Source organism: Rattus norvegicus, chromosome 9 (assembly GCF_036323735.1).
Source record: "Rattus norvegicus strain BN/NHsdMcwi chromosome 9, GRCr8, whole genome shotgun sequence".
Taxonomy (NCBI): domain Eukaryota; kingdom Metazoa; phylum Chordata; class Mammalia; order Rodentia; family Muridae; genus Rattus; species Rattus norvegicus.
The window spans coordinates 33,749,818-33,769,950 of record NC_086027.1 but is presented as its reverse complement, the minus strand read 5'-3'; the positions used below and the strand labels follow the sequence as shown (position 1 = coordinate 33,769,950).

Here is a 20,133-nt window from a genome sequence, read left to right as displayed (position 1 = left end):
TCAACATACGGCCACAAACATCCCAACCATAGAAATAACTAACAGCTCTGAGAGGTGAAGGAGCAACTTACATGGACAGCTTTTCTCACTAAATGTTACTAATTATATCCAGAAGACGTTTTATAATTTATAAAAGACTTTTTGCTTGTTTCATTTTTTTATAATGTAAGAATAATTACCTATTTCCTAAATTTGTTGTGGAGATGAAATGAGTTCAGAACAGTGACCAGCACATAAAGGTTCAGTAACTACTAGCTGTAATATAAGGACTATCACCATAATACTGACGCCCCACTGAACTTCAGTGAGCAGTGACATCGACATGCATGGCGTCTGTGCTCCATCAGCATGAGGGGAACTGATGCGCTGTGTTCTGAGCATTGTTTTCCTAAGCTTTGTTTTTCATGTGTAAGAGAACAGCACTGACAATAGTTGTGTCAAATAGTTCTTCTGACCATTAAACTGGACAGGAGGAAGTGTTCATTAGATGGATTTTGGAAATGTAGGTTTGGTTTGGTTTGGTTTGGGTTGACGCAGGTGTAGATGATGCTTCTAGTTGACCCCAAGGCTTATATTTTACTTCTGCTCTGAACTCCCAAGTAGTTGGGCAGATAAAAAGTATTCTGAGGAATAGCCTCCTTCCTAGGCAGTTTGTTCTGGACCAGTTGGTAGATGTTTTGTTTGGCCCTTGGGATAGATTGCTTTTTATGCTTTAACACTCTAGGTATTTAGAAAGTACAACTTATGGTCATTTATCTTGTTCTTGAAAAGCATGATTGAAACAGATGGCTTGAGAGGATTGTAGTATTATAAGGAGCTTTAAGTAGAAACTTTTTATCTAGGTTGTTCTAGTTTGCTTTTCTGTTGCTATAATGAATATTATAACTGAGAGCAGTTTAGGGCAGGAAAGAGTTGATTGTGGCTTACACTTGTAGGTCACAGTTCATTACTGAGGGAAGTGGGAGGAGGAGGAATCTAAGCAGGAACTCCACGCCGAACATGGGACATGGAACATAGAGAAAGGCTGCTTGTTTGTGCTGTTAGCTTTCTTATGTGACCCAGGTGCTGCCTAAAGGGAGGGTACCCTCACAGAGGGCTAGATCCTCCCGGATCAGTGGACACAAGCTTTCCTAGGTATGGCCACAGACTGGTCTGCCCAAGGCAGTTGTTCAGGGGAGGCTCCCTCTCTCCAACCTGCTATGTTTCAGTTGATAATAAGTACTGAGGCAAGGTCCTGGAAGTTGAGTGTGTATTCTCATTATTACTGTCTCTATGCAAGTGCACTCCCCAGTTTACTATGACTCACACTGCTTGACACTAAAAGGAGAGGGTAGCAGTAGACTTGCTGTACAATGTTATTGCGATCTTTAGCTCATAGTTGACGGTATTGCTATCTATGCATAAACAGACTTGTCATTTTTATAAAAAAAATGTGGATGAGCACCAAAGTTTCTTTTTATATTTTGCCACAGGTACTGAACGTACAGTTTCTCATTGGTGTCCTGCTTTATAGCTTACGCTGGTCTGAGGTTTTCTCATATCTTTTAAAAATAAGTGCACATTAAATTTATGTTGACTTTAATGAATACTTAAAAGCAGTCACTATATAGCTATTATCTGTCAGTGTGTAAACTGAATATTGTTATCACATCAAGTTCTCTCATCTGACTTTCTTTTAATCACTTTACTTCTTGTGCATAGAGATAGCTAGACACCTTGACCTGTCCACCATTGTCACTGTCAGGTTTGTGTTTCTCTGTGTGCAAGCATGTGCTTTAGATAATCTTACTGTTTTGTAGCTTTATGCTGGTATTCATACTTCCAAAGAACATGTTCTTGCATTTTGAACTTTATATGAAGTTACATGTCCCTTGGAGCTCGGTTCGTCTACATCATAGCCTAGGAATTGCACTGCTCTCTACTGATTTGGCCGTGAGGAATAACTAAGCACTGACAAAGGAGGCCATCTCCGACTTGGAGGCAGCTACTGATTTGCTCTGTACATAGCTTGACTGGTTTATATACTTGTCTTTTAAAATCAATCTCTCTGTCTGTCTGTCTCTGTCTGACTGTAAATACACACACACACACACACACACACACACACACACACACACACATATATTATTTGTTGTTATAGTTGTTAATTCTCCTTGGAGTACAAACTGTGAACATCATAATACATCATTACGGTTTACTATAACTATTTACACCAGTTATTTGGTTCTGGCCCCATGCACTGTCCTTAATATTTTTAATGAGAAAATTTCTATATTTGTTTATAAATACATATAACTATGATGGTGGCCTGAAAATATTTTATGGGTACTTTGGAAATTAAGATAACTTTGTATTTTAACACCCATGTTTTCCTGATATAGTATTACTTTATCTATTTCACAATGAAAATCTCTCTCGTGGACATGTAATCCAAGCACTTCGAGGCAGAGGCAGGCAGATCTCTTTGAGTTCCAGGACAGTCCATTGAGTTCCAGGATAGCCAGGGCTATATATTGAGATACTGTCTCAAAAAGAAAAAAAAAAAAAACCAGCCCTATCATTTGGTTTACTTCATATACATACATACATACATACACACACACACACACACACACACACACACACACACACACACACATTTATAGTTATATAGCCTGATATAAACATGAGAATTTGTTGAATGGAGTTCTCAGCATTTAAAACAAATCCTGAAGTTTAAATTGTCCCACTCCTTAAGTTTTGAGTAATCCTCTGTATTGTCATTTAGCATTTAACTTTATGAGAAAATGAAATTACTTTTGACTTTCAGATTTCAGTAGCATGTGGACAGTGGACGCACTTGATATGTCTGTCTTTCTCAACCAGTGATTCAAACTAATAAAACAAAAATGAACTAAAAGCTTCTAAAAGTTTTAAAATGTTAACTTACGAAAACTTTGGGCTGTGTTTTAGAAAGAAAAGGAAAAAAAGAAGGAAGAGAAAAAGAGAGAAAAGGAGCCAGAAAAGCCTGCCAAAGCACTAACAACTGAAAAGGTAACGCTTCTCAAAAGTACCCAGGTTACTGTGTGCCTGCACTGAAGCCTTTCTGACATGTGTGCAATTCCAAACATTAGCCTTTCAGCAAGTACTTACACACTTAATCCTCCGTACTGAACATAGCCTTCTGAAGAGGATCTCCAGTCAGATATAAGTGTGGGTGTATGTCATCTGAGATCCTCACAAAACAAGTGTTCTCTTCCGAGAGACCCCGTGAATGCCATGTATAGTGAGACTGCTGTATGCGTTGACAAGATAGAGGTCAGACCTGAAAGCTCAGAAGGATTTCGTGCTTTCTAATGTATGAGCTAGATCTTGAAGCATGAGCAGTTTCATTGTGGAAGGAAAGAAGATGCAGGACTGAGAAGGCAGCCTGAAGATGGTTTTGGAGACTGGAAATAAAGTGTGAGTTTGGACAATCTGTCCAGATCTGAGGAGCAGTGAAAAGGACAGCAAGAGTGGCAGAGTGTTGCTCACATTGTTGGCTTTTATTTTCTGCTTGAGGAGAGGCTCTGGAGAACTCTTTGTTCCTGTTCTCTCTCTCCCTGGCCCTCCCTTCTTACAGCTCAGGCCAACTCAAGCTCTTTTCTTAAAATTGTGACATTTGAATCGATGCGTGTGTGTGTGTGTGTGTCCGTCCGTCCGTCCGTCCGTCCATCCGTGCATCTGTGCATGCACTAGCAAGTGTATGCATTTCCACCAGGGTGTGTGGAGATCAGAGGACAGCTTGCTGTAGTTGGTTCTCTCCTTCCACCATATGGGTTCTGCGGATTGGACTCAGGTCGGCCAGGCCTAGAGACAGATATCTTCAGCAGACATGTGCTCAGCCGTCTCATTAGCTCCAGGCCAAACACTTAACTCCTTCCTCTCTCCTCAGTGCTGGGCTGATAGGTGTGTGGCCCTCCCGGACTGATACGTGGCTTTCTGAAGGAGATTGCACACCTAATTTAGAGGCTTTTTTTCAAGATTATTTTGGCAGTAGTATATAAGAAAGGTGTGATACACAAGCTAGAGTTAAGGGAGAATATCATTTTTCTAAAGAAACTGGCTGTATAATTAATTGTGTTGGTTTTGAATCTTTTTCATCATACATGTGTGGAAACATGGAAAGAGAATGATTAGTAAGGCAGTATACTTGATTTTAGCTTTTGAAAAATTAAAAATCAACTTTATTGAACATAAGTTACGTGTATAGTGTTTATTGGTTCTGTCTCTTGTCAGTGATTGGACTTAGTGCTGCCCTCAAAGAGTTATAATAACCTAGTCTTGAGCATTGAATAGCTACGAAGTATCCAGAACTCTGGCTTCTCAGATGTCCACCACCTGACCTGGACATTTGAAAGGTTAACTTTTAATGAGTAAATAATTAGCTTGAGATAACTTTTTTTTTTTTTTTTTTTTTTTTTTTTTGGTTCTTTTTTTTGGAGCTGGGGACCGAACCCAGGGCCTTGCGCTTCCTAGGTAAGCGCTCTACCACTGAGCTAAATCCCCAGCCCCAACTTTTTTTTTTTTAAACAGCAAAGATGGTCTCCTGTGTTCTGTTTTAATCCAGAGAGCATTGAATGGCTAAAATAAGTTATTGCCTTATAGAAAGCAATATGAGATGACAGTAATAGTTAAATACTATAGTTAAGTACCCTGAAGCCTAGCTTGAGGGACTGCTGAAGTATAATAGCTTTTTAATACTTTAGTTACTATTGAAGTAACTAAAATGATAAAGATTGTCTATATACATTGTGGTATATATACAGGTCATATTTTAAGTTCTGTTACAGGCTTTGTAGTAAATTGGAAACATTTTTCCCCATGGAATTTCTGAAATGTTTTTGTAGTCTTTTAAAGTTTTATTGCAAGTGAAGCAATAAAATAAGGAAGAAATCCAATTACTTTATGTGCAGAGCTTTCATTTCCTACCTAATGAAAGAAAGCCTTTTGCTCAACAAGCACGCAAGCTTTACGATCCTTTTTGTAAATTAGGAATGTTCTTAAGTAGAAAGTGAGGAAATACCTTCTCAGTGAGCACTTTGACAGAAAGTAGTTTTACTGAGTTAACGCTCACTGTTAAGACTAGTGCAGCAAGGTATAAGGCTCAATGACTAAATTAGATGTGTTGTTGGAAAGGATGGAATTGTCTAGAACTTTACTGGGTGCCTAAGGTAATTTACACTCAAACGTCCTTTTGAGCCCTTTAGATATATTATTTCATAGTGCTCCCAGTGCTGGAGGCTGATAGGATTATTCTTTACACATTGCACAAACCTACGGGACACAGGCTGGGCAGTTCATTCCTGGACGCACAGCCATTGAGTCAGAGCTAAGCTGAGAGTCCACTGAGCAGCCCGCCTTGCCAGCATGAACTGTGACCAGTACCACTGGGAGCCCAACCGGTGTGTTCTCTAACATCCAAAAGGGGATGAAAAGGAGGGGGCACAGGTGAGGGCAAGAATCAGTTCTTAAGTTTCTACTAAGTGCTGTTCATTGTGCTTAGTGTGTTGCGTGTGAAATCCTGGAACGCTTAAATATAGTTATTATTGCTAATTTAATATGTATTAATGCAAAAAAGATAGAAAATTCAGAAAGAAAAATTGGCTCAAGGTCACATATAATTGGTGGAGCCATCTTTCTAAAGGGTGGCTGTGGGAGGGAGTTTATTACTACCTTACTGTATTAGTTACTGTTGTTGCTGCTGCGAACAAATACCTGGCATGAAAGAAACTTAAGGGTTTATTTTGGTGACTTGGTATAATAAAAAGAGTATGGGCTTTAGAGTCAGGAAGAACTCTGATTAAAGCTCAGTTTTAACTGGGCGGGATGATGTGCACCGTAATGCCAGCAGCCAGAAGAGGGAAGAAGCAGGAGCTTGAGGCCAGCTTGGGCTACATATTGAAATGATGTCAAAAAAGTTTATAACAAAGCAAAAAGATCTTTATTTATAGGTATTCTTACTTATGCCTATGCCTAAAGCTGAGGACATAGCTCATACGTAACATTTACATGTGGTGTGTGATAGACTAACAGGTTCCTGAAACCTAAGAGTGAACAGTCCCCTGCCCTGATGTACGTCCGGAATTCCTCACAGACATGTCCACACTGGTCCAGCAATGCGTCAGTAACAGTTCAGAGTTTCCTCCTTGAGGGTGGCTTCTGCTCTCGTACATTGTACTTTGCTGTGTCTCCCTGTCCCTCCTGGTTTGGGAGCTGTATAGCTTGCCTTATGACTTCATTTCACGGGTAAATCTAAACGAGGTAGTCAGTTTTCATTTCCCTCTTTGTACTTGTTAAATTCAGCAGCTTACAGATTACATATGTGCTGCTATCTGTATTGACTAGTCAGCAAAGGAACATTGTTACCGCATTCTAGGCCCAGCTATTATACCTGCTACTTAAAGGAACAGGAAATAGCAAAAGTATGACAGCTGAAACTAAGCTGTTGTTCAGTTTTAGTCTTGGAGTAACACTGTAAATCACAGAAAGACTGCGCAGTCAAGCTGCAAATAAAACTAATTTGAACGGGATATCTACTGGTTGGGAATCTCCTTAGAATTTATAAAATTGCTTTATCTAAATAGGCTTATGTTCTTGCTTGTTGGGAACATTTGCTTAGTAAACTGTAGATCCACCTAACTCTGATCCTCACTCCTGATCCTCACACAGTCGACTCAGGTTTTCTAATAAGTGGTTCACGACCTTCCTAACGTTCTGAGTCTTCCTAACTTCCTCGTGTTGTAGCGATCCCAAATCACAGAATTAGTTTCATTGCTACTTCATAACTGTAGTTTTGCTACCGTGTCATGAGTCATAAATGTAAATGTCTGTGTTTTCTGATGGTTGTAGGTAGCCCTCCGAAAGAGCTCTTTGACCCCTAGGTTGAGAGCCGCTCCCTTATTAGCAGGCAGTTTTCTTGGGGCGATGTTTATAGAAGCTGAGTTAGTTAAGGTACAGTGCTTCCCCATCCTGTTTGCATCCTGAGCGGAATGTGAATTGTCAGCGGGTAATGGTGACCTGAAGGGAGATGATGTCACAAAACCTTAACAACACTTAATGTGGTCAGTTTCCTTTTCTTCTCCAAACAACTAACAAGTGTGAATAGTAGCTAAGAAATAATATGTGATCCAGGTCTTCAAAAGTGTAACTTGTAGCCTGGTGGTGGTGGCATACACCTTTAATTCCAGCACTCTAGAGGCAGAGGCAGGTGGATCTCTGTGAGTTTGAGACTAGCCTGGTCTACAGAGTGACTTACAGGACAGCCAGGATTACACAGAAAAACCCTGTGTTCAAAACACCAAAGAAGTATAACTTACTGTTAGGATGGCCTAGCAGGTGAAGACACTTGCTGCCAGGCCTGACCTGAGTTATTTCTAGACCCACACGGTAGAGGGAAAGAACTGACTCTTAAAGTTTCTTCTAAGAACTTAAAGTTATTAACTTAAAGTTAAAGAAACTTTAAGAGTCCTTTGAACTTCACACCTGTTAATGGTATGTACACACCCATACATACCAACAAAATAATCAAATAGAAATATAAAAAAATCTGGGCCTGGTGATGTATTTTTTTGGTCTCTGCTACCTGATAGGGCAATCAGGTACCACAAGCTATCCAGCAGCTCGCCGTGGTGGCATGGAAAGTGAGTCAGGATTGGGTGAACACAGGACAGCTGGTCCTCACTGTACCAGGAGCACTGGACCTGCCCCTTACCTGAGTGAAGTGGGAATGCTTTTAAGTACAGGAGAGCTGGTGGGCTGAGCAACTCAGCTACCTCCCAGGCCCAGACACAGGGCTGCGAGCTGGTCTGCTCCAACATCTATCCCATTTGCAAACTACTGGAGCACATTAAAGGGACCAGTCCTACAGAACCAAAGCTGTAGCTCTGTATGACACAGGCTAACAACAAGAGAATCCCAGTGAGAATCCAATATAGATAGTGTAGCAGAAGCTGGAGGCCTGGAACAACCAATGACTCATTGCGATGAATGATTGCAAGTAAAGTTGTTTGGGCAAAAGACCATACTGTGTGACACACCGTGATACATTGGAGCTTCCATGGCAAGGGAAAAAAAAAAAAAATATATATATATATATATATATATATATATATATATATATTTGCAGTGGGCAGATATGGAGGGATGAGATGAATAGGATTGGGGTACAAGAGGTGAAATTCACACACAAAAAAAATTAATACAAAGTTAAAAGAAAAAAAAAAGGAAATCACCACAGGGGTATTTCAGTTGAGGCAGGAGGCCTGCAAGGTGAAGGTCTACCCGGGCAACTTAGACTTTAACTCAAGTAAAAAGTAAAGGTGTTCGCAAGTGTAGCTCAGTGATAACATTTGCCTGTTATGTAAGGTGCTGGGTGCAATCCCAAGTACTAAGGGGGAGAAAGCATAATTTCATTTAGAGGTTAAATTTCTGTATTCACTACTCAGGGGTCTCATTGTATAGGAATTACCACTAAGTTCAAAGACCATGCTTACCTGTTTACAAATAATAATAAATGCTTTAGGATTCCTTATACTAACTTCATGAAAATTATGCATGGGTAGGACTTAAATATTTGTTTAATAAGATAATCAGTGAATCTAATGATTTACTTCAAAGCTGCAGAAGAAAGAAGATCAACAACCTGAGCCTAAGAAAAGCACCAGCCCGAAAAATGTTGCAGAGCCCACTGTGGATCTTCTAGGACTTGGTAAGTGATGGGAATGCAAGACAGTTGAAGGCCACATGAAATGAACTGTCCAGTATGGTATCACAGGTGTGGTCTGAGAGGGTCTCGTGAGTGTGCCCAGCTCTCACAGAAGAGGCATTGAGTAAGGAAGGCCAATGTCGGTCAGCTCCCGCTCCTGAAGTAGAAGTAATGAATTGTTTGGGTGGAGAGAGAAAATAATCTTGGGGAGGCTTCGTGGATGTGACATTTCAACATTTAAGTAAAGATTGAGTCATGCTCCCCTTTCTCTTAGCCCCCCTCAATGCTTAAAATTTTTAGGGGAATTTCTGCTGTCCCTTGGAAAAATAATTCTGGATAACCTTATAGCAAATATAGAAATTCAAATTAATTTTGTAAATATCAGCAATGCATTTGTTTGTTTTGCATATAAGAATGGTGATAGTGGATCCATGGTGACAGTTCCTACACACAGTGTCTGCCTACGTTCATCCCTTCTTTACCTCTCCTCTCCCCCCCAATGCTCTCAGCCCTTCCTCATCCCGTCCATTCTGGTGTCAGTGAGTTTAGTCAGAGTTCCTTACAGGACTATACATTATGTTTTTAGGATGTGTGCAACTCTCACCGGTGCCCCCAGCACTGAAGAAATGTCTGTCCCTTACACATCGTCATTGGATACCCATAGCTCTTCAGAGAGGGCAGGGCCTCTTGAACCCCTCCTGCCCCATGGTAAAAAGGCCTGGTCTTCTGTAGGTGATGGCAGCTGCCAAGTGCTCAAGAGCGCCTTGGGTGTGTCGTTCCTGGAAGACCCCATCCCTTTATTTGGCTCTGACATTCTATCACACACCTTTCTGTCTATACCTTTACTTCTATCTCCTGTGATATTCCCCAGCCTGGAGTGGGTGACATAGTTACGGAGATACTGTGTTTATAGCTGAGTATTCGTTCAGTCGTCACTTAGCCTCAGACTTTGTGCATTAATCACTACTCATTGCAAAAGGAAGCTTCCGTGAGCAGCAGGAGTAATGTATGGGCATAAACTGAAATATTTAGAAGACAATTTCTTAGGCAAATCACACTGATTTTGTAATCAAATATCCTAGCAGCACCTTTTTAAAAAACAAAACAAAACAAAACTAGGGCCTAGCCATAAGCTTTTGAAATGTTTACAGTAACCAATATGAATTCTCTCCTGAGAACTGAACCTCAAATCCAGTCAGCAAGTGGTGGCCACCCCATAGTCATGCCGCCGCTGTGTAGTAACTTGTCTGTTAGGTGGGCAGCACAGTGCAGATTCCCGAGTGAGATACTTCCCCCCAGAAGCCTGCATGGTACTTTCTGTAACAGAGAAGGAATGTCTGCTTCAGTCCTAGCTTGATTTCTGTATGCTGTATAATCAAAATACATATAATCACCAATAGAATCTTGTCTTGTAATTCTGGTTAAAAAATATCACGCATTGTCTGGGGTCCTTGGGGCCTTCCTGGGCAACACCTCGTGGAATTAGTACATCCCTGGCACTCTTTCATTAGGAATGAAATCTCAAAACAGCTTTGTCCACGTATGCAAGCTCCTCTATTCAAAGTTTATCTCATTCCTTTTTTGTTGTTGCTTAATATGTAATCATCAAGGACCAGATTTCCTTCTGGCTTTCCCATAACACTTAGTTTGGGTTGGCCTCCTGCCTCACACTATGTGAGCCATTTTATCCCCACCTTCCCTTTTCCACTTTAATGTTCTATGCACTCTGCTTCGCAGTTCTAACTGACAGCCTCTTTTCTTTCATGGACTTTCCTTGCTTTCTGGCCTTTACTTGGATTTGGGGTATATATTTGAGATAGGTTTACTAGAATTTGTTGATAAATTGATTAAATATGAGAAATATGAGAAAAGAAGAATTAAAGTGCTGCCAAGTATGTTTCGACTGGACACCATTCAGGTGGGAAAGTCTGCAGGAAATCTAGATAGATGGTCAGGGGTTTTGTTTGGCCATGGCTAACTGGAAATACTTATTACAGCATAGTTAGGTAGTTAGGTGACTTAAGAGTTTAGAAAGAGGTCTAGATGAGGAATATAAAATTGGATGCTACCAGCTTATAGGTACCTATTGTTGAACATTATGCAATTAGGTCAGCTCATTTACAAAGTGAAAATACAAGTTTAAAAAGAGAAGAGGTTTAAAATCTGTGCCTTGTGATATTCAGTTATTTGGAGGCCAGGAGATAAAGGATCTCGAAAGACCTAGAAAGACGAAAGGAGTGGGTGTCAAGTGGGCTCGCTGTGACTTCCCCTTGTGAGTGAGGGCAGCATGTACTCGTTAGTGCTCTGGTGACAGGGTTCTTCAGAGTGGTGGTGGCAACATGAAAAAGGGTTTACTCTTCACACGTGTTATGCCATCGGAAGCTATTCTGCTGTCTCCGCTTCACTTCCCTCCTTTTATCTCAAGAAAGAACTGGTCAAATGTCTAGAGACAAAAAGTACAGATTGTAGGTTTTGTTGGCAATAAAGATCTCTCGTAAAGACTATCTAACCATAGATAATACCTGATGAATAAACTGTGTTCTATTAAAACTTAATTTGTAGAAAAGGCAAAGAATCAAATGTGGCCTGCAGGCCGTGAGCCCCCACTCGTTGATGGCGGCTATGATAAAGGGGCAGGAGTGCATAGCAGGTCACATGCAGCCTTCTGAAGCCGTGACTTCAGGTTATCACTTGCATTTCTGTGGTGACATGGTCATTCAAATACCACTAAATGTGCAAGTAAAATGAGGACGAGAGTAGGAATACACAGTTGTCTTGTACTTCTGGCTGATCAAGCAGAAGAAGGGCTGAGAAATCAGAGCACTCAGCTCAAACGAGAGTAACTTGGAGCTGGTAGGATGTAGAGATGGTTAGTGGGAAGGCAAACAAGGGAAAAACAAGTAGGGATATACTTTAGAGGTATTGTACTATTGTAGGATGATGTCATACAGCTGAAGGCAGGTACAAGGTAGAGTGAGGCCTGTCATTGGGCGAGAAGGAAGGGTGGGCGGGAGAAAAGTTTGAGGGAAGAGGAGGAGACTGGAACGGAAGGAGACTAGAGAGGAAGCCTCCGAGAGAACATGGAGGCAGATGTTAAGATTCCTCTCTGCATATTTACAGGTTGTTATGGATGTTCTTAAGGGATGGATGTGTACAGGGCTTTGTATGTTTAGGTGGGCAACTGTATCTTATCAACTAGATCAGAGGTTATTGTATGTTCTTTCTTGTGGAGAATTACGTTTAAGAGAGTACGTACGTGGTGGCTGGGACACTAAGCCGCCATGGAATTGAGATGTATATTTCTGGCATGGTGGCAGCCTTCTCTGGGTATTGGATGGGTAGAGAGATTGTTGCCAGGCTCAGAGAGAGGCCATCGGCAATGTGATATGGGATGGAGCAAAGTGGGTGAGAGCCTTTGCTGACTGAGATTAAGATGTCTATTAGATATCTTGGGGCACTGTGGTGCTAGACCTAGTGGGGGTAAAAGACACCATTTTATTTTTTACCATTTTACAACAACATACTATAAAGAGGTGAGAGAGATGGAGCTGTAACTACAAGAGGATATGAGCAGGAAAGAAATTTCTCTTTAATGGGTAACATTACAAGGCGTTTATTGTTGGAAATGGACATGTAGAATAGCCAGATCTGATTCCAGTAACAAACAAACAAACAAACAACCCGCTGTGACGATTTCTCCCAGTAACCCAAGGAGATTAGATCTAGTAGGAAACAGAAATCACTGGCCTTTGAGACATTCCTAACTATACAGTGACTACATAACTCCTAAAGAAAACTACAAGGCAGAGAACAGATCTTATCAGGGTACAGCCGAGTCGCCCGCACAGCTGATCCGCAGACCTGAAGTGGAAGGTGAATGATTGAAGCTGACGAGGTCGGGATCAGCTGCCCCAGAGCTTTACTCCCTGCTGGAGCATTTCCTTACTGTGCCTGTTTGTCCAGTGGCTGACTACTGCCATGCAGACACACGGTCTCCAGCAGCTTCTACGGGTAGCCTTCCTTAGACACTCAGCGCCCCTTAGACAGTGGGAGAGCTTAGGAAACTTTTCAGAGGAGATGCTGTTTGTTTGTGTGTGTGTTTGTTTGGGGACATGTAATATGGTGAGGAAATGTTTGAAGAGTTTAAGGAATATGCAGTGGATTTTACTGGTGGTGACAGTGGGCTGCAGGTTAGACCATGTGCCAAGGACGGAAAGGGGAAGAGAAGAGCAGAAAAAGAGCTTCTCGCTCATAGAGTTTTAGAGTGGGGGAGGGGGACACCTTAGGTCAAAGCACAGTCACGCCTTCAGGTTGTTGGTGTTTCTAGACTCATTTATCATTACTTAAAAAAAAAAAAGTGTTAGAGAATCAAGAATCAAGGAATCTCAATCTCTCTCTCTCTCTCTCCTCCCCCCTCCTCCTCTCTCCCCCACCCCCTTCCTCCTCTCCTCCCCCTCCCCCACCCCCACCCCCCACCCCCCCGCCATGCGGTATGAGCAAGTGCATGCCTTTGAGGGTGTCTGAGAACATCACATGCACTTTACACCCAGAACGTTATTTCATGGAATCAAGTATGACTTAGCTCAGGAGAGTAGACAGTTTCTGACTTTAATAAAATTAATGTTTTTGCCTTAATCTTACCTTTTGCCTTAATCTGGCAAAAGTCTACCAAACCATTTCTTATACTTATACTTTAGTATTGAACTAATATCTTTGGCCTGTGGAGAATATCACCGTCTTAAACTTTAAGAAATAAATGTTTCGTATGGTTTGATTTCATAGTGAAGGGAAACCTTGTCTTCTCAGGCCATATAAAGATGGTACAGTTATGTATAGATACTAGCAACCAAAACATCTGCTGAGGCACATCTAAGCAGTCACGTGACAGCTGAGAGAGTGTGCCTCCTGAGCGACGGGCTGTGTGGGCAAGGCCTCCTTGTCCACTGCATTATGGTTCCTGCTCATGAGCGCATGCCGGACGTCAGCCTGGCCAGGCCGTAGAACAGTGCAGTGCTGTTCCCCCGGCACAGTAGACTGGGAGCTTGGTACAGGGGCTCATAAACGGAGTAGGACAAACAGTGCACGAGGGCAAAGATTGCCTTTTAAGGGCATCTCAGTTTTGTGTCAAGTTAGTCAAGTACAGTTAGAAAACAATTTAAAGCTTGGAGTTTTAAAGTGGTTCGTGTGACTTGAGCCTACAAATTAGTTCACTTAGGGTTTATTTCATCCCATAAAGCAAGGAATATATTTTAATATATATGAAAGGATTCCAAACAACACTTTCTTAAGGAAAAAAACTTTAAATGACTTCTTGATTACAACAAAAGAAAGTTCCCTTTCATTTAGAAACTTGAAACATTTAGAAACTTCAAGAACTTTACTGCTAAGAAGCATGGCTGAGTCTGCGAGGGCTTTGTGGGCTCAGTAGGCAACTGAGGAATTGGACTTGACAGCTCATGTGATAGGTTGTACTAAAGGCTGAATGTTCACGCTCTGTCAAAACTGGTAGTGACATTACATCTGTTTGCCTATCCCCTTAAACTAGGTTGGCAGTGTAGAATTTCATGTTGCTCTTTGACATTACTTCATTATCTTTGTAAATAGATTGTGACCACCTGATGACTGCTATTCAAGTCAAAGTTGAATGCAGTTACTAATTTTTGAGCGCTAGCAGCTTGTCAAACACTAGTAAACATGAGGAAAGGAATCTGGGGTATTTACAGTCATGCACATAGGAAATAGAGTTGCAGTTTAAAGGAAGCAAAACGGGCCAGAGCCAGTTGCTTCTGGGGACTTGGTTTGAATCTGAATTAATGCTAAAGTTTAATTTCAAGTGTGTATAAATGCAGAAACAAGACACAGCTTATCTGATTTATTATGATGATTTACCATGTTTAATTTGAATAAATATATTTTAAAAATGGTTTTCAACATCTTAGCTTTTAATCTGTCAGTAAAGAACATGCTGAGGTTGTTCTTTGATTAGGAGAATGTATTAACCTCTACTGTGTTGTAGTAATGTTCACTAACTGAGGACTGATCACAGCCCCACTGTTTTTCCTTCCATTTGTCACTGACTGGATCCATCTGTATTCCTGTGCATGACCCTGGACTTTGTATGAGAACAGTGGAGTGGAAAGAGAGAGGATCAGTGTATGAATGATTTTCAAATGTTTGCTTCCTTTACTTAGTGCAAGGAATTATTAAACATTTGAAGATTGGGTCTTAATTTGAAAAATTTAGGTAATCCTTTGTAGTTAGGCATGGTTCTAATTATGTGGCTTTTTAAAGCATTATATCCAATATATAAAATAATGCATTTCAAGATGACATTTTTCATATATTTTTGGCCATACAGCCTGCTGTTACTATCCATTTTTTCCCAACACTCCAGTGACCCTATGGCTTTTGCAGAAATGTGGTTTCGAGACAGGTCACCAGCTCACTAGCCTTGGGATCAGAAGACTGTCACGTAGTCAAGTCGCATGCACTCCACTGCTTAACTAGATGATCCACACTGAGGAGACCTTCAGGGTCAGTCCTCCAGCTCTCTACACTGCACCTGGAGACAGCCACAGCACCACGTTTCATGGGACAGAAATCACAACATGCAAGCATCCTTTAAACACATTTAGGACGATGTGGTCATAATACTGATGGTGATAGTGAATCTTTTTCTGTCTTTTTTAAATACTGAAAATCAGAAACTGACCTTCAGAATAAATCACAACAGTAGTTTCTGAGACCTGCCGAAGGCAGTGAGCAAAGACAGCATGCTTTAAACCACTGGGCACTCGTGTTTACTGAGGTGCAAGGTTGAAATGTTTCAATTAGGTTATCAGAGGTTATTAAGAATTTGTTTTTCAATAATTTTGTGTATTGTAGCTTTTTTAGTAATAAGGAATATTTATGGGAATGATATCAAGAGCTTACCATTGAATATCATATAATGAGGAGTCTAGGATAGAGAGAAGCCGGAGCTGATGTGTGTGTGGCGAGAGTGTGGGGAAAATGATCAGTGATTTCAGAAAAAGAATGTCTTCAAACTCTTGTGAGTAGTGTGCTACCAGAAGCTACTCCTGGGAGAGGAAACGAACTGAAGTGTTCTCTTCAGGATGGAGAGCAAGTCCTAGGCTACTAAGGGACTGCTTTTGAGTTGTTCTTACTTTTAAAAAATAAAATTTTAGAAGAGCACCCTGTTTGCTGTAATTTAGGAAATTCTATATTGACAAAATGTATGTTCCTTTCAGATGGTCCTGCTGAGGCACCAGTGACCAACGGAAACACGACCGCAGCGCCACCCCTGAGTGATGATCTGGACATTTTTGGACCAATGATTTCTAACCCTTTACCCGCAGCCGTCATGCCCCAAGCTCAGGTTTGTAGTGAAAGGTGCTTCTCTGGGGCACCACGTCTTTCTGAAAAGCTTCGGAAGCTTAACTTTGAAATCCTTGTCCCCGAGCCGTCACTGGCTGAAAACCTCTTCTTTAGACCAGAGTTTAGCAAGCTGGTCTTGCAGCTCTATTTTGTTTAAATAGGTAGTTTCATTCAAACACAGCCACTTGTGTGGATTTACAGTTTTCATCTGTGGTACGTCAGTTGTTGAGACGGTTACAGTAGAGTAGCTCATGACCTGTAACAAGCAGACGTCACCATTTTGAAAACTTTAGGGAACAACAGAACTTAGAATGCATGTTTTGGGATAGGGGCGTGTGATACAACCTCAGCCTGACCTCAGTTCACAAGCCTGTGCTATTAATATTGTTGATGTTAATATATTTGATTCAGTAAGTTCTGGCAAATTAAATATTTGTATTTTTCTGAAGGTAAATATGTTCTAAGCTAGTCTTAAAATGAAATTTGATATTTTTGAATGATTAAATAAAGACTATTGAATACAACAATAATATTTTTAAAATACTAATGGTTAAGAAATTCAGGTTTTTTTTATAGCATTACATTTAATTTCCTTCAGATAAAACATTAACTTTCAAGGTTCAGTTTAAAGTCACTTGGAAGCCTGCAATAAACCCTCCTTCCCTACCGCATTGGAACACAGTTGTTCCCTAAAAGGCACTCGAGATGCAGAGCTTCCTTTCTCTAGGAAGAGTGGGGCCACATCCGGGTTGTGTGGGTGTAAAGATTTTCATAACCAGTCCATGTGCCGTTAAGACTAATAATGTTTTATTATGCATTTGTTAAGAAAGTTGTTGTTGTACTTGCCTTGAATTTAACAAATACATTTCTTGGGAATTAGTTAGGCTAACGTCATCATCAACTTCAAGTGTAGCCATCGTGTGTATTTCAGGAAAGGTAGCTTGTTGGTGTCTCTGGCCTTTTAGTCCCTGCTGCCCTCATGTGACACAGGGGCCCAGGGGACTGTGGAGATAGGTCCGTCATTCGGTATGCTTGCCCTGCACGCATGAGGTCATGAGTTCTGATCCCCAGCACCCACATAAAATGGGCACAGCTGTGTGCATGCCTGTAGCCTGGGTGCTGGGATGCAGAGAGACAGGGAGCCTCCTGAGACTTCATTGGCAGGCCCGTCCTGCCAGCCAGCTGGAAAACGAGTTCTAACCTTTATGCTGATCAAGTTCTAGCCCGGTGGCCGCCTGGTGCATTCTGCTTAGTAGTGCATAGGGTGGCAAGGTTTGTTCTTTTCTTCCTTTTTAAAAAAGTCTTGTTTGCACACACACACACTCCAGGAGGCTGACAGAGAGCATTAACTTCCCCCAGACCTGGAGTTAGAGGAGGCTGTGAGCTGCCGTGTAGGTGCTGGAGAAATTCTCACGGGTCTTCCCGGAGAGCGGTAAATGCTTTCTTTTTTCCTCCATCTTCTTTATTTTATGTATGTTAAACTTCAGAACAAACTAAAACAAACAATAAACGCACAGTACCCAGCCCTGCTGTTCTGCAGGAGAGGGCTTTCCTGCCTTAAGGCCCAAGGCCAGAGAGTAAACACTCTTAACCATTGACTTGTCTCTCCAGCCCCAACATGCTCATTTAAAGAATCATATCTTAATTCTTCCCTTGAACACTGTTCATGAACCAAAATTATGCCAGTTGTATTGAGCCGTGTATGATAACTTATGATAAGAATTACCTTTTATCCAAACTACACGCTAAGATTAAAATCCAAGTACATTTTCAAAATACTGCCTTTGCCAATAAAGTACAGCTCAGACGCACATACTCGTGTGAGTGCTGAAACGGGGCGGGGGGCAGTTGCTAATTCTGGTGGCTTTCAGTGTGTGAGTTAAACATGATTGGGTCTGACCTTTGCGCTTTTTCCTGAGCATATGTAAGTTTTAGTCAGGGATTTACCCATGTGTAGAAATAGCCCAGGTTCACCGTCTGCTTGGAAGTAGCTGAGCAGAGTGTCCATGTATGCATAGGGGCTGGGAGGGACTGGGTTCAGCAGTCCTTTCTTGTCTACATATGCAACAGGAAGGAGGGAGGAGGGAGACAGACAGACAGACAGACAGACAGACAGAAGATGAATAGTGAGAATGAGTATGTACAGGTGCTGATCCCAGCCCTGGGATCCCGAAAGGCCAGAAAGCCTGAGTTGTAAAACAGCAGGCACTGTGCTGTAAATGATAGCAAACGCACCCCCAGTACATAAGCAGACCCAGGGGCTTGCTAGGTACCCACTTAGGCTGACCAGTTTAGCCAGTGTCTTTGTTGAGGTCGATGTTCAAACTTAATAGTCCTTAGACCATGAGGCTGTTCTTGAGACTGTTCTACTGTGAAACCAGAACTAGTATTTCCCCAGACATTTGGGCTTTTTAAAGATTCTGTCTCCCTCATCAAGAATGGAACCCAAGGGGCTGAGTAGATTCCGGTGCTGCACAGAAGAAACCCTGAGGGAGGGATCACATGGTGACGTCATTTTGTGACCACTGTTACTAATAACTGTGTACTTACCCATTTCATTACAAAGCGTCTGTGCTTACAAAGCCTGCCCTCATTTTATAGGTCAGAAGTCAGGTGACATGTTAAATGTAAGGGGACCTTACCCCAAGACTCAGGAGTAGTGATTCAGTCCAGCCAAGCTGGCAGGAACCATTCTGTTGGCCACTGTGGTACTATGCTTCTTCACTAGTAACCAAAATACAGTCGGATTAAAAGACACTGCTAGGTTTGGTAGTCTGTCGTGTCTAATTTCTTATACATTTTAAAGTTTTTGCAAAAATAAGACAACCTTTTCTATGTCTCTTACAAGTCTTGCTCACTTAGTCATAATAGAGTCAAAATATGGTTCTACCTAAATGAGTTTGAATAAAATGCTTTGATGGTAATTTACTGCATGGTGTTCTATCCAGGACAGTAAGTACATGAATTTAGCGTCTGGCTGCTACCCACTTCTGTGTGTAGTTTCAGAAGAATGTGAGCCAGCATTTGCTAGACTTCAGAGAATCTTTTATTTTTTTTATTAATTATTTAAAACAAATGATTAAGCAAGAGTGCCAGTTGTGATTATGTAAAGCTATCTTTATATAAGATATAGTAGATAGAGTAGATTAATGGGAAGCTTGTTTTATATTAAATATCTAAATTTCTTGTATCGATTTGCCTCTGAATAGAGTAAAGGATATGGCCGAATTAGAGGCAGCTGTTTTTCTGTACGAACTTTCTGGATTAGATGCATTCTAGTATTAGAATAGATGTGTAAACGTTTTATGGTATAGCTTTACTCCGGGTAAGCCTAGTCCTTGAGAGAAGTGTGGCCATCTTCGGACTGCACCCGCCTGTTGACACACCCACTGTTCAGACGATGAGTGAGAACGGCCCTTTCCCAGCTGCTTAACACGGCTGTGGAGGAGCCTGCATCAGAGATGTCACCATATACTGTGCTGTCCTCTTATAATATACCACCAATTCATAATCTCATGTAGTACTAGAGAAGCTGTGCTGTGTGGAAATTAACAGTTCCTGTCATCGGTGTTTTGCCCAGGGGACCGCCTCCATACCAGCGGCTGCTGCCCTGTCCACCATAACATCTGGGGATCTGGATCTATTTACTGAGCAAACTACAAAGTCAGAAGAAGGAGCAAAGAAACAGCTCTCCAAAGACTCCATCTTATCCCTGTATGGTACAGGAGCACAGCAGAGCACTCCTGGTAAGTGATGCTGAGCTGCTCCAGTCGGTGACAGGGTGTTACAGAGCACACCCTCTGGGACTTCCTCAGTCACATTTCTCTGGTGGTAGTGGGCACTTGCGTTGCAGCTTATATAACTGAAATGAATGGAGCATTAGCACTAAACAGTATAGTATTCAGAGCTTTATTCACTTGAGACTTAACAAGTTCACACATCGCTGAATACTGTTCTACAAGTCTGTAAGATAGTTACGTTCAGGAATCACTGGACTTGGATTTACATGAAATCTGACTTTGTGTATATTC

At 41.4% G+C, this 20,133-nt stretch overlaps 1 protein-coding gene across 5 annotated transcripts in view; it reads left to right on the top strand.

Moving 5' to 3' along the window:
- Smap1 (small ArfGAP 1) overlaps positions 1–20,133 on the top strand; it is a 92,000-nt gene that overhangs the window by 68,538 nt on the left and 3,329 nt on the right. For 3 of the 5 annotated variants that reach the window (NM_001427332.1, XM_003750668.6, XM_039084513.2), the window contains 4 exons: positions 2,953–3,033; positions 8,638–8,728; positions 15,976–16,103; positions 19,683–19,848. In NM_001427332.1, the coding sequence (NP_001414261.1) occupies positions 2,953–3,033; positions 8,638–8,728; positions 15,976–16,103; positions 19,683–19,848 (466 nt within the window). The remainder of the gene's footprint in view (positions 1–2,952; positions 3,034–8,637; positions 8,729–15,975; positions 16,104–19,682; positions 19,849–20,133) is intronic. The other 2 variants (XM_039084512.2, XM_039084511.2) reach the window with 1 other exon arrangement.